Genomic DNA, 15659 nt, shown 5'->3' with positions numbered 1-15659 from the left:
GCAGCCCAAATCGGATTTGGCATCAGGTCTTTTAAGCAACCAGAGTTGTCTCAGCTTTCTCCCCAGACTCCTCTCTAGCTTTGGCCCTTCATTAACTTTACTATGTCAAACTCAGAGTCCTCCCCTATTGGGTCTCTCCCTCCTTGCTGACTCCTCCACTCACACTCTCACAGTGTGCAACTAATTTGACCTCTCCCCCTATTAATTCCTCCCACACTTGTACTGAGTTTCAGTTTGCTGGCCTCCTGTTTCTGGAGGCGAGTCTGAGTAGGAGTAAAAATGCAGAGAGAGGCAATGGTGAGTAGGTGCCACTGCAGGTGGTTGGGTTAGCCAAGGTAAGGAGGGAAAGAACCATAGATGCTCCTCATCTCTGAGCTCACTCACTCTCTGCAAGGAGGGATGAGTGGGAGCTGGTCAGATGGTGGAGCCCTGAAGATATCCAAATCATTTTGTCTTCAGTTCTGTGCATGCCTGTCTCTCAGATATGTGGGAATAGAGGGCCCCTGTCAGATCCACCCTGGTGCTGCCATCCCATGGTGATAACTGCTATGAGACAGCCAGCCAGAGAGGCCAGAGGGAGTAGACCTCAAGGACCTCCATTCAGATACACCCTGACAGTAGAACCTTCTCTTTTGGAGCTCCACTGGTTCTCCTGGAAGATCTCTAGATTATAACAAGACTGAAATACTCCTAGGTGAATGCATTGAGGGAAGAGAGGGTAGAGGACCTATAACCTTATGGTTATGGAAGGTTAAAGTGCCAGAGCTGGAAGGAATGTTAGGTGTGTACTGCTTATATGATCTTGGACAAGTCATATAATGATTCTGGTCTGGTATTTTCCATATTTTGATTGAAAAATTGGACCATATAATCTCTAAAGCTTCTTTTAGCTCCAAACCTTATGAAGCTATGCATGCACTGGGCAGTGGTCCTCAAACTTTTGTTGCTATTATTATTGGATGTTTGGTTCGTGTCACAGTACTCTGTCATGAGGAATCTTGGTGCACTGATTGCTTAAGTTGGTATCACTTTGGGGGCAACTGGGTGGCTCAGTGGATTGAGAGCCAGGCCTAGAAATGGGAGGTCCTAGGTTCAAATCTGACCTCAGACACTTCCCAGCTGTGTGACCCTGGGCAAGTCACTTAACCCCCATTGCCTATGCCTTACCACTCTTCTTCCTTGGAGCCAATACACAATATTGATTCCAAGACTGGAAGGTAAGGGTTTAAAAAAAATTTTTTTTTAAAGTTGGTATCACTTTGGGTGATTTGCGAGACTTGTTTGCATAAAATTTCCTTTCAATAACAGTAGCCATTGTGGTTGATTTCTTTTGAGAGTTCAAGGAATATTAGTGCAATTTTGTAATAGGCCATCCTGTCCAACTCTTTGTGACTCTATTTGGGGTTTTCTTGACAAAGACACCAGAGTGGTTGGCCATTTCCTTCTCCAGATCATTTTACAGATGAGGAAACTGAAGCAAGTAAGGTTAAATGACTTGCCCAAGATCATACAGCTAGTAAATTTCTGAGACTAGGTTTGAATTCAGGAAGATGAGAGTCCCTGACTTCAGAGACATCACTCTCTCCACTGTGCCACTGAAGTGCCCCATGTAATTGTCAGGATTTGTATATTTTGTGACTACTAACTATACTGTATGTCCTGGGTAAGTTAAATTTATACTAAACCAAATTACACATTTTCTTTCTTCTATAATAATGTAAGACATAAAGTTTTGTGGCACATCCTAGCAAAATACTATTAGTATTATTAAGTTTTCCTGATGGGCTGAAATTACATAGCCATGATGTAACCCATTAAGTGGTAGTCAAAAGCAACACCAGAGTCCAATTTTAGATTTGGTGTCTACCTCCTACCCACCCCCTACCCGGCTTTCCTTTTCCAACTCGGTTTTCTCTTTTTTATACCTCACTTCTCTAGCCACACATCTCTCCATACTCTCACATCTACTGCAAGCATACTTGCATAGTATCTAGGATCTGAGGATAGAACTGTTCATTAAATTCATAGAATCCATATTCCATTAAAAAAGAGCTAGGAAGCACTTTAGTAATAATCTAGTCAAACTAGCTTACTTTACAGAAGAGAAAACTGAGAACTAAGAGGAAGATGTGATTCTTTATCCTAAACTGAGTAAAAGAGTCATGACTATTTTTTTTTATAGACAAGAAGAAAAGACCGTGTATACTACAATGGAATTCATTATTGGTGGTCAAAGTTCAGAAAAAATGGCAGATCAGGAAGATAGGTGAATATATCTATACAAGAATAGTCTTTTAAAATAAAAAGTTAAATGTGTTATTCAAAATATTTAATATTGAACATCAATACAGCCAATCCAGCAAAGTGATCAAGCACCTCCTATGGGTTAGAACCTGTATAAGGCAATGGAGATAAAAATATACAAATGGAATATTACCTCAAGAAGATTACATTGTGTGTGTGTGTGTGTGTGTGTGTGTGTGTGTGTGTGTAGGGGAGAGGTAACAAATTTATTTTAACTATGTAGGTTTTAATTTATTATTTTCAGTGCACAACTACCATATCAATATTTTAGTCTTATACTAAATCCCTATTGAGATTCTTTGTCTATTCATTTTCATTCATTTTCTCTCACATATGGCTATGGTTAAAGTGTACTCTTCTAGTCTGACACTACATTTTTCTCTTTGTATTATTTGATAAAGACTTTTCATATTTTTGTATGCTCATAATGGCATTATAAGATTCCATTACATTGATGTTCTGCAATTTATTTAACTATTTGCCTACTATTGAACATTTTGGTGGAGTCTGTTTTTTTGCTATTACATATAATGCTACATAAAAATCTTTGAAAAGTAGATTCTTTTCTTTCTTTAATAAAAAGAGCAAAACTTTCTGCATATTTTTCTAACAATGGAAAGATCAGATCAAAGCACATAAATATGTTTTTAACTTTTACCATATAATGACAGATTATCTTTTGGCATTTGAGAAATAAAATATTGTATAAAGAACATTGTATTTGGAACTAGAAGACCCAAGTTCAGATCCTAACTTTTCTGCTTACTATCTGTGAGTGACCTTGGATAAATCACTTTCCCTTCTTTGGGCTTCATTTTCCACCTCTAGTAAAGAAGTAAAATGATGTAATTAATAAATGAAATGAAGTAAGTTATACTTGACAACAAAATAAAGAAGATAGACTAGATGGTACCTAAGTTATTTTCCAATTCTAAATTTTATGGCAAGTAGGCCTTTACCTACTTTCCCTGTGTAGAAGGACAATTTTAGTATTTACTTAAACAGGCCCTTGTTCCCCTCTCTGACTTTGGAGATCCCTGAGCCTTCCATAGATTCAGAAGTATTATTTACCAAGTCTACATCTGCTTAGCTGAGAAAGAGAAGTGCAGTTATTCTGCCTCCCTGAGCTCTTCTTCCCATTACTGTCAATTATGGGATCAAATGACAAAATGGATGAGGCCAAGGAGAGGAGGCAAGAAGGTAGGAGTGTCATAATAAGAGCTGCATATTGGGCTCAGAAAGTTGTTTCCCTAGCAGATTGGAAACAAGGGCCATGGGTAAAGGCATGGCTCATTGTCAAAATTCTCCAAAGAGCAAGCACGTGCCTACCTTGCTACACTCCTCTACCCTAACTTACTGGCATCTTTGGAGCTAGCCACCTAATATAGCATTACATATTCAGGGGTGAAAAAAATTCCAGTCCCATTAGGCTTTGGGGAAGCTGGAAAAACCACCTTGTGTTAACTACTTTTCCTCAAAAACAAAGTTTTGATGACTCCAGCCATCTTTGCTAGTCATGCGTTCCACCTGGTATTTAGAGATGAACTGGGTACACACACACACACACACAAGCACACACACACATACATACACACACATACACAATGTAATCTCCTTTAGGTATTATCCCATTTCTGTATTTTTATCTCTATTGCCTTGATGCAAAAATGATTATTCTGTGAAAGAAATTCAAAACTGAGTAAGCCATACTTACAAAACACTTTTCCCTGGATAGGCTACCCAAAGAATTCTTTAACTGGAAGTTTTTTTTCTTTTATGCTCAACCCCTTCATTTCATGGACTTTTTTATGGGTTCCCCTCTTTTTTCCCTTTCCCATTTTTCCTCTCTCTTATTCTCTCCATTTTCCTCCTCCCACACATACCTTCTTCCTCACTTATCAGAGTTACAGCATCTCAGAGCAAAATGAGATTTCTGAGGTTATCTAGTCTAGTACTTACCAGGTAAACATCTTCAGTGTGAAATGGCATCATTTAGTTGAAGGTGAATGATCTGAGTTTAAGACCACTTTATATTTTTGTTTTTACATACCCAGTACCTGTACACAATAAGCATTCAATAGATTTTTTTGGATGAAATGAAGTTGAATTTAATTAAAAAAATAATACAGGATTTCAAGTCAGATGACCTAAGTATAAATATTCACTTTGCTACTTAAATCTCTATATGTTCTAATTTCTCAAATTTATAGAGAACTAAATCAAATTTATAAAAATACAAGACATCCCTCAGTTGACAAATAGTCAAAGAATATTATCAAGCATTTTTCATATAAAGAAATCAAAGCCATAAATAATCATATGAAAAAAATGTTCTATATCACTCTTTTAGATTAGAAAAATGCAAATTAAAACAATCCTGAGGTACCACCTCACACCTCTCAGATCAGCCAATATGGCAACAAAGGAAAGTGGTAGATGTTGGAGGAAATATGACAAAATTCAGACACTAAAGCATTGTTGGTAGAGTTATGATCTGATCCAACCATTCTGGAGAGAAACTTGGAAGTATGCCAAAAGGACTTTAAAACTGTTCATACCCTTTGATCTGGTAATACCACTAATAGGTCTGTATCCCCAAAAGATAATTAAAAAGGGGAAAGGATATACATGTACAAAAATATTTATAGCAGTTCATTTTGTATTGGTAAAGAATTAGAAATTGAGTGGATGTCCATCAATTGGGAAATGGTTGAACAAATTGTGGTACATGTTATTGATGGAATATTTTGAGGTGCTAGAAATCATAAGCAAGATGATTTCAGAAAAAAGCTGGAAAGATCTGCAAGAACTATTGCAGAGAGAAATATGCAGAACTGGGAGAATACAATAAACATTAACACCAATATTATACAATGATTGTCTGTGAAAAAAATGTGGTTACTGTCAGTAATGCAATGATCTGGAACAATCCTAAAAGACTTATGATGGGGAATGCTATCCACCTCCAAAGAAAAAAACTGTTGGAGTTGTCTTTCACATCAGTTTATTTATGGTTTTATTTTGGGGATTTGTTTATGAATGAGAATACTCTTACAGCAATGACCAATATAGAAGTATATTTTGCATGACAATACAAATAAAAATTTTTAAAAATTTCTACATGTTTTCCCTACTGGAATTTCAATTCCTTGAGGATGCCCATTTTTGCTTTTTTCTTCATATTGCCAGTAACTAGAATAGTGTATGATATACAATAGATTCTTAATTAATGCTTGCAAGTTGATTTTTTTTTACTCTCTAAGCTGCTCAGAGCCTCAATCATCTTATCTATAAAATTAAGGCATTTGATTAGACAATTTCTTCCAAACTCTCAAGTTGTAAGCCCAAGTTTATAAGTTATGAGATTTCATTAACCCTGAGTTTTTTTTTCTCCCTCCTTTAGGGTGGCCTGATTGCCCTCCTTTTGCTTTTGCTTGTATTCACTGTGGCACTGTATGCCCAGCGGCGCTGGCACAGACGACGGCGGGTCCCCCAAAAGAGTGCCAGCACAGAGGCAACACATGAAATCCATTATATCCCATCAGTACTCCTGGGACCCCAAGCTCGAGAGAGCTTCAGGAACTCTCGCCTTCAAGCACACAATTCTGTCATAGGCATGCCCATTCGAGAGACTCCCATCCTAGATGACTATGACTATGATTATGAAGAAGAAGAGCAACCCAGGAGGACCAACCATGTCTCACGGGAAGATGAGTTTGGGAGCCAAGTGACTCGGACTCTAGAGAGCCTTGGTCAGCCTAGTGAGGAGAAGATGGACTTTGAGAAAAAAGGTGAGCCCTTCTTTGACTCTTTCTACTCAGTAAAGTGAGATCATGTTGTAGTGAAAGGAGCACTGGGCATAAAGCAAGGTCTGGGTTTCAGGTCCATCTCATTCATGTGACATCTATGTAACCCTTGAAAAATAAGTTGATCTCAATTGGTTTTGGATTATTTATCCTTAAAAATTGGATTGGACTAAATGCTGTCTACTCAGAATCTACTTTCTAGGATATTAGATTCTGATGGACTTGAGCTGAGAAGAACAAAGAAGATATGACTCCAGGCAGGATATATCAAAAGGCAGTTATAGCAAAGTGGGTATTGAGTCTGTAATACCTGGTAATATGCTTTACCTATGATGAAAAGAAGATGTATTGGAAATAATTTTGAGGCAGAAGAAAATTAGTTTGATCTTGGTATCTATTAAGTCTTTAACCTTAGGCAGAATAGTGTTATTCACGTCTGGGTCCCCATAAATGTATGAAAAAGAGACCTGGTTCCCATGCAAAGAGTTAAAGCATATTTGTATGTGTTTGTATGTGAATATGCATGCATATATTCACATATTTACATGTATATATGAATATATGTTTGTGTACACACACACATATATCAGGTACAGGGCAGCCTTTTATTTTCATTTTGAAGAAAATTCATAAAGGGATCATAGCAACTCAGAAATAGACAATATAAATCTCCTTTCTCTCTGGTGACTCATACCTCCATTACTTCCTTTAATGCATTTTAAGACAAACTAGGCTGTCTCTCCTCTTTTCCTGCATTCTCTTGTCTCTATATATTTTTGCAGGCCATCTCTTCTGCCTCAAATGCCTTCCTTCCTCATGTTTACTCCTTAAAATCCTTCTTTTCCTTTAATGTCAGCTTTTCTATATAGTCTTTTTACTCCCCAGCTGAAAGTGATATTCCTCTTTCAAATTGGCTTGAATCCCTCCTTTGACCCTAGAATATCCTTCCTAATAAAATGTTTATTTTTCTCCCCCTCTAGAAGACTGTTAGCTCCTTGAAGGAAAGGGTTAGTACTCAGTACTCTTCTTTGTAGTCTCAATTCTTTTCATATTGCAGGTGCTCATTAAATAGTTATTAAATAAAATTCTCCCTGGGGCAGAGTGTTTTCGGTTTCTGATCTAAGTTGAAGACCTTCTAAGGGAAACAAAAAAAAAAACTAACTGTAAGATTTTGGGCAAAAGCTTGTATCTTTCTGAGCTCAAAACTTGGAAGGTGATACAAAACGGATTATTTTCCTGAACCTAGTGATAAAGCTATATTAGGGAGAGAGACAAGAGAAAGAAAGTTAAGACACAGAAGCTATGACTATAGCAATAGACTGGGCATCATGCTTCATGTCAAGCTGTTCAAAATCTCTTTCTTTTTTCAGTCATAGTGAAGGTTCCTAAATGGATATAGACTAGACCTGCATTGACAAAACTCTGGCATGAGTGCCAGAAGGGGCTGTTCCCTTTCCCCTCTCTACCATGCCTGAAGATATCACCCACCCCTCTGCCCAGTAGCCCAATAGGAGTGCTTTCTCCCTCCCCTGTCTGGGGTAAGGGAGCAGCTCTCATGTGGTTGAGGGTTGCAGTTTGGTCACTCAGCCTCTGAAAGGTTTGCCATCACTGGACTACATCAAGAAAAATTCTATGAGTTAGGGGTGGGGTGTGTGGACAAGAGGGCAAGGCTGTAAGGGTTAATTATTTCAAAGAGCAGTTTCACTAGAATACTCTGGCTCTCCAGACTTGGATCTACACATTACTGTGAAACTGATATGATGGATAAGCTATATAGCAATAATAGGGCTGAACTTCCCTGGCAAAGCTGAGGATGTAGCCAAGCAACATTCATTTTTTTTCATTGAGGCAGAAGACAACAAGAACAGCCATTTCCTAAAACTGATTGGGTATAAAGGACTCTCCTGCATGAAATAAACTTGCTCTTCTTAGTGCTTCAAGGAGTGTCTGAGAGCACAGGATAGAAATTGGTAGTGGGCATAGGATAAGGGAGGTTATTGACCAATTTACTCTTTTATTCATAGTATCTCTTTGTATTCATAAACAGTTTTGCAGTTACTTATTAACTAACTCTCTTGACACTTCTACAAGTTTGGATCTGTAAGTGAACAGTTGGTAGATGGTACCCTAGGGGGGATCAAGCACTGGACTTGGAATTAGGAAGACTTGTGTTCAAACATGTCCTCAGAAACTCAGTAATTGTGTGATCCAGAACAACTCAGTTAACTGCTTTCAGTTTTCTCATCTATAAAATAGTGGCAATAACAGCACTGACCATCCAGTTTTGTTGTGATGATTAAATAATATTTATAAATTACTTTGCAAACCATAAAGTGCTATATAAAATATTAGCTGTTATTATAGAAGTGAGAATAGACCCTGCAAGTATCTTTCATAAAATCATGTAAAGATAGATTAGAAAAGTACTTGGAAAATATAGGTAACTTGGACCAGTTACTGAGTTCTTTGAATGTATATGTTTATATGTATACATAGCTATTGTATGTATGATTTACATATTAAGTATTTCAATATTATTAGTTTGCTTTGTAATTTTATGTGTTTTATACATTTAAAAATGCTGGGGGGCATTGACTTCTAACAGTGTCTAAAACAAAAATGTTTTAAAATCTCTGATAGTGGAAAAAGCACTAGATTTGGGGTCAGAGGGGCTGGGTTTAGATCCCAGTTCTAATATTAAGTGCCTCTATGACCTTGAACACTTTTGATCTTTATAGAAAGGGAGTGAAGTGTAATGGATAAAACATTGTCTGGGAGTTAGGAAGATCGGAGTCCAATGTCTGCCTCTAATTCATCTGAATTATGTTATCATGGATTGTGTTATTTAACCTCTCTCAGTGTCCCTAGATGACTCTTTAAAACTGAAGTGCTAACAAGTTGCTAATCTTTATCAGTTTAGGAAGTTCTGCACAGGGAGTTTTCTACAAAATGAAATTAGGGCTAGATTCACCCTTTCTACCTTCCCTTCTATTCCTGGTTTAAAAAAATATTTATATGCTTCTCAGTAGAATTCAAAGGAATTTTTTTAAATTAGCTATTGTATAGTGCTACACATTTAAATGTTTGGGCACAGAGTATAGAATTAGAAGAACATTCTGGGCTCAATCAGTGTTTCTCACATTCCATTCCAAAGAACAATGATCACCAATATTATTTAACTAGGATTATAAATGCTAGTAATAACAATAAGATAAGAAAAGGAAATTGAAGGCATCAGAATGAGAAGAGATAATAAAACCATCTCTTTTTTCAGATTATATAATGGTATATGTTGAAAATACTAGAGGTTGAACCTATCAATAATTTTAGCAAAGTAGCAGGCTATAAAATAAACCCATATAAATCACCAGCATTTTTATATATTTATAAAAAAAGTCTTGCAAGAAGAGATAGATATACTCCATTTAAAATAATCCCAGATAAAATAAAATACCCAGGAGTATACCTCACAAAACAAATCCATGAACTACATGAACATAATTATGAAGCACTTTTTACCTAAATGAATCAGACCTAAATAATTGGAGTAATATTAATTTTACCAGAATGGGTGGAGCCAATAACATTAAAATGTCAAAGTTGCCTAAACTAAACTTATTCAATACCATTCCAATTAAATTATCAAAAATTATTTTATAGAACTAGACAAAAATGTAAAATTTTTGGAAGAACATCAAAAGAATTAATGAAAAAATATAAAAGAAGGAAATTTAGCAGTACCAGATTTTAAACTGTATTATAAAGCAATAATTGTCCAAACTATCCAGTACTGGCTAAAAAATAAAAAAGCAAAACAAGATAAACATTCAGTAGACAGTAGTAAAAGATTATAGTAACTTTGTATTTGACCAAAGCAAAGATCCAGGTTTGAGGAATATAAAATAAGTATTTGGTAAAATTTCTGGGAAAACAGGAAAGTAGTTTGGCAGAAATTAAGTATAGACTGATTTATTACACCATTTACTAAGATAATATCAGAATGGATACATGATAAGGAGAAATCATAAGCAAATGAGAATATATTTCATATCAAATTTATGGATAAGAAAGGAATTATGAGTACAGAGATGGAAAGAACTGTGAAGTGTAAAATGGATAATTTTGGGTACATTAAATTAAAAAGATTTTGTACAAATAAAACAACTGTTGCCAAGAATAGAAGGAAAGTTGAAAATTGGGAAAAAATTTATAGACAGTCTCCTGAATAGAGGTCTCATATGTAAAATATATAAGGAACTTTGTCAAATTGATAATAATATTGTATGGGTAGAAATTGAAGGGGGTTTTATAAGAGGTTGGACTGGATTATTTAAGAATAGGGTCACCAGGAATTTAATTAATTTCAAAGAGATTTATTTTAATAATAATTTATTTATAAAATATAGAAAGAGTGAAAGAAAAGTCAGAGAGAGAATAGGGTAATATATCTAGTCCTACACAGTATTTTGCTCTAGCCCTGGGCTCAACCCAGGCAGGGCTAATTAGTCCTTAGCTGGAGAGGCCTTCACCTTAAGCCGAGGACCTGGGGATGCAGGGAGCCTCTCTCATGAGGGTAGGTCTCTCCTGAGGTAGTCCCTTCAGAAAATCCAAGGAAAGGGAGTCAGCCTTTCACTTACCACATGTCAGTCTAAAGGAGAAGCATTCTGAGATCTTAAGCCCCAGCCTCCAAGTCAAGTCGAAGACCAAAGAAAGAGCCTCACAGGAAATTATTGGCATTGTTAAAGACAATTCCTTTTCATTACTTCCTTTGACCTTCCTTCCATTTACATGTACTAATTACAGCTAAAGCTTTGCTTAGGACTGCCCAGGGGGCAGTCAGTGAATTCTGATTCATCACCGGCTATTGCACACATGGGTCACAGACCTCCCTCACTCAAGTGTAAGTAATGAATATACACTTTTGGTGATTAAAAATGGGAAGGGGAGAGTTAATTTAATCTTTACAAGATTCATCCCCCAGATGATAAATGAGCCAAATATATGAACAGATTATTCTCAGATGAAGAAACAAAATCATGTATCAGTATATGAAAATTTGTCTAAATCACAAATGATTAGAGAAACACAAACCAAAACAATTTTGCAATATTCTCTCCTACCCATCAAATTGGCTAAAATGACAAAAAGGCAAAATGATGAATATTGGAGGGGGTTTAGAAAAATTAGGACAATAAGATACTGTTGTGAAACTGTGAACTAATCCCACCATTTTGAAGAGCAATTTGGAATTACGCCCAGAGTGTTATAAAACTGTATGTACCTTTTGACCCAGCAAAACTATTACTGAATCTGTTTCCCAAGGAGATCAAAGAGGTTTCTGAGTAAACATGGCTGCAATCTAGACACAGGACTCTTCCTCTCCTCAGCACCTATTGATGTAGACTACCTCAAAAGACCAAAAAAAAAATCATATGAAAGAAGGGACTCTTCAGTAGGGTGCAGCATTGAAGGTATGTGGGATTTGGGCAATAGCTTAGAGAAGGGCGGCAAACAGTAGAAGCTGCAAAGACTTGAGAGGTGGCCTCAGGCAAAAACCTTGGTCCTTAGCTCCATACACAGAGAGCCTGTCCTTCTCACTCAGATTTCTAACTGGAAAGAGAAGGAAAACTCACCATAGAGAGTACAAACAATGCCCAGGAAAAACAACTTCCCAACACTAAGAAAAACAAGAAGAAGGGGTTGACCCTAGATAATTTTCATGGAGGAAAAATCCAGACTACAGAGTAAATAGAAGAGGAAATACAAATAAATGCACCAAAACCTTCCAAGAAAAATGGAAATTGGCTACAAGCTCTTGATGAATTTAAATTGGAGCTTATCAAAAAGATGGAAGCCTTCTGGCAAGAAAAGTGGGAAACAGTTCAAAAAGAAAATAATAATTTAAAGGACAAGAAAGCCCAATTGGAGAAACAGCTAGAAGCCACAAAAAGCAGCATACACAAAACCAAAAAGGAAAACCAGTCTTTAAAGACCAGAATTAGACAATTGAAAGCCAATGATCTTGCAAAACAGCAAGAATTAATGAAGCAAAGTCAAAAGACTGACAAAATAGAAGAAAATCAAGGAGAAAGGAAAAAGAATATATAGATATTCAAAATATTTATAGCAGCTCTATTTGTGGTGTCTAAGAACTAGAAGTCAAGAGGATGTCCATCAGTTGGGAAATGGCTAAACAAATTATGGTATATAAATGTGATGAATCACTACTGTGCTTAAGAAATGATGAATAGGCTAATTAAAAAAAAAAACTTGGAAAAATTCTATATGAGATAAAGAAAAGCAGTCAGTAGAACCAAAAGAATATTACATACAGCTACAGATTTAATACTTGAAGAATAACTTGTGAATGTTCACCTCTAGAAAATGAAGTGAAAAATGGAAACACAAAAGACATTATGTGTGTGTGTGTGTGTGTGTGTGTGTGTGTGTGTGTGTGTATACACACACTTAAAAACAAAATACAAAGAACACTGCTGACCAGGGAGAAGATTTGATGTCAATTATAATTTTCTAGAGATTCAACAGTCCTGGGAAGACTTTTTCCTTGTAAGTCTAAGGACAAGAGGTATGTGTCAGGGGTATAAGGTGGAGAAAGACAGTGGATAAAAAGCAAGGAATGAGCACCAGTGTTCAGTTTCTGACTGAAAGAGAAAGCAATGCTAGAAGGAAATATAGCAAGGGTTGGAATGAGGCCAGGGAGTTGAAAAACTACTGCCAATGAGGCAAAATTCTAAAATATGCCTGTGGCAAACTTCAGAGAAGGGTCTTTCAAAGAAAACAGGTGGTTTGGAGGGGAATTCCAGATAACCTAAGAATAACAAGAGAATCTAATGATTGCACAGCCAAGAGCACATAAGGTAATGGCAAAATCCACCAACAAACACTTCTCCCAAATTAAGAGACTGCAGCTTGTGGCCTCAGGGACAGCCTGAGTTGGGAAACTATTCCCAGACAACTAAGGTTCATGAGGGCAATACCTGCCTGAATCACTGTAGCCCAACACTGCCCTGATTTGTATTCAAAGGACTTATTACTTGAGAGAAATTTTAGTATGATGACAGGCTTAATTTTCCCTTTTTTGCTCCACAATTTCCTCTTCCTTTCTTCTCACTTTTTTCTAGACCTCCCAGTCTATAATTTATGAGTTATTGAATTATCTGTTTCAAGCTCCAAAGTGTTCTGTGACAAATTATTTTGAGAACTTATCTAGTCCAATCTCTTAATTTTGCTTCATTTTATTAATGTCTTGTCTTCATATTAAAGTAATTTCCCAAATCACCTCCCCCTGCCCAACATCTTTAAAATGGAAATTCTAATACTTCAAAGTGTCTCTCACAAGGCTGTTGTGAAGAAAGTGGTTGGTAAAACCTATCAATGAAATTACTCATTATGTGCCAGACACAGAAAGTAAACACTGAGGCTACCAAATGTATTAGGAACAATATCTTAACTCCTCTTCCCAGTCAGGTTAGGCTAGTTTTATTTTTTCTTCCTTAATTGATACTGGGACCTTCCTGGAATCTTGGTTGGCTCAGGGGCCTAAAGGTCTGAAGTGCTGATGCCACTTCGTTATTGCCTGAGTCCCCAGCACCCAGGAGAACCTGGAGAGGCTCAGATGCTTATCTGGTCTATTCTGAAAGAAGCTTCATTCAGCTGAATCAATGCAGGGTGCTGAACACTGGCTCTCCTTGATGATCTTTCTGTTTTGGCTAAGCAAATCTCTTTTGGTTAAATGTGAGTGATCTAGAGGCTCTCAATTCATTATAATATCCATCCTAAATTGCTCCTGAGTAGTCTTAGGCACAAATCAGAACAAAGAACAGCTGCTGCCCTGAAGGAGCTTACATGCTAATGGGAGAGAGCATATTCAGCATGTATATAAATAGCAATTTAAATCAATATGCCTGGACCACAGAGTATATGGAGGGGAGTGATCTGTTAAAAACTGAGAAGATAGGAAAGGACCAGCCTGTGAAGAATTTTGTAGGCCAAAAAAGGACCTCATATTTGATCCTAGAGGCAATAGGGAGCCATTGGTGTTTATTAAGGTACAAGTGTAGAATGTCCAGACCTGCATTTGAAGAAAGTCACTTTGGCTACAATGTCGGAGAATGGGATAGTGTGGGGAGAGACTTGAGGAAGATATTCCAAATCTGAGCCTATTAGAAGACTATTTCTGTAGTCTAGTCAAGAGGTAAAGAGGGTCTAGACTAAGGTTGTGGTTATGTAAAAGAAGAAAAGGGTAAATGAGCAAAAGATTCTGGAGAGGGACAGAGAGACAGAGACAGAGAGCCCAGTGAAATGAATTAACAATTATTATCTTCATCGCTGTGTGGAAGAGGCATGAAGAGAGAGAGGACTTGCAAGCCAGGTCATGAGAGAGATAGAATTAGTTCCTCCCCCTGGCCAACTCCAACTGCCTCTTCTGGGAACATGCCATTTGGAATCTTCATCTTGATTGACAGACAGGTCCCCAGCCTTGTTTCTTGCATGACCTGGCTTGCAAGTCCTCTCTCTCTTCATGCCTCTTCCACAATTGACACCATATAAGATCATGTCTCATGTTAACAGCATGGACTATTAAGACTAGAATTCAGGTCTTTAGAGTTCAAGCCAATGTACCTTACATTAAATTGGATGATGATAATTGGTCTCCATTTTGTTCAGTTTAAAAATGAAGTGATGAACACTCTAATGTAAATATTATCAACAAAGCAACGGGTTCAAATCAAGAAAACATGTAATGCCCAGTGGACTTACGCGTAGGCTATGGGGGGTGGGGGGGAGGAAAAGAAAATGATCTATGTCTTTAACGAATAATGCTTGGAAATGATCAAATAAAATATATATTTTTTTTAAAAAATGAAGTAAAAAAAATAGCTTTCCTAAAAGATGTCATTCAAAAAAGACAACAGCACCCTATGGAGGGGGTAACATGCTTGACAACTCAATGGACCTAGACTTTTGCACTTGAATACATTTTATCTGAATTACTCCCCAGACTTCTTGTTCAGGGAAAGTAAATGATGTTGAAGATTTCTACAGTTGGATCAGAGACCATAAAACTGTATAGATGTAAACCTCAAGGATTAGAGATTTGATCTGGAAGGGATATCAGAGGCTAGCTCTCTTATTTTAAAGAAGAGCAAACTGATTCCAGAAGTTAAATGACTTATCCAAGATCACATAGGAAATAAGCATCAAGATTGGGTTTTGAATCTGAGTGTTCTGACTTCCAGGTCTGTGTTCCTTTTATTTTATCAGTCTGCCTCCCTAGTCATTGTTCAGTCTTCAGTAAGCACTGACTAAGCACCATGTTTTGTTTTGTTTTTAATCAGAAGAGGAAGATAATCTCATTTCCCTATCTTTAGGGGCTTATACTCTAGATAGTATGTTAGGAGTCTGAATGGACTAATCTTTGACACCTGATCCTAGAATTGCCCCTTCCATTTCCACCATCCAATGTCTAGCTTTGACTCATTTTAAAGTCCAATTTAAGTTTTTCCTTCTATTCAATCTTCCCTAATA

At 36.9% G+C, this 15659-nt stretch overlaps 1 protein-coding gene across 3 annotated transcripts in view; it reads left to right on the top strand.

Moving 5' to 3' along the window:
- Positions 1-15659, top strand: part of ASTN2 (astrotactin 2) — a 1150327-nt gene that overhangs the window by 295115 nt on the left and 839553 nt on the right. For all 3 annotated transcript variants that reach the window (XM_007474538.3, XM_007474537.3, XM_007474539.3), the window contains one exon: positions 5708-6095. In XM_007474538.3, the coding sequence (XP_007474600.2) occupies positions 5708-6095 (388 nt within the window). The remainder of the gene's footprint in view (positions 1-5707; positions 6096-15659) is intronic.

Source organism: Monodelphis domestica, chromosome 1 (assembly GCF_027887165.1).
Source record: "Monodelphis domestica isolate mMonDom1 chromosome 1, mMonDom1.pri, whole genome shotgun sequence".
In the NCBI taxonomy this organism is placed as follows: Eukaryota; Metazoa; Chordata; class Mammalia; order Didelphimorphia; family Didelphidae; genus Monodelphis; species Monodelphis domestica.
This window is presented reverse-complemented; position numbering and strand designations above follow the sequence as displayed.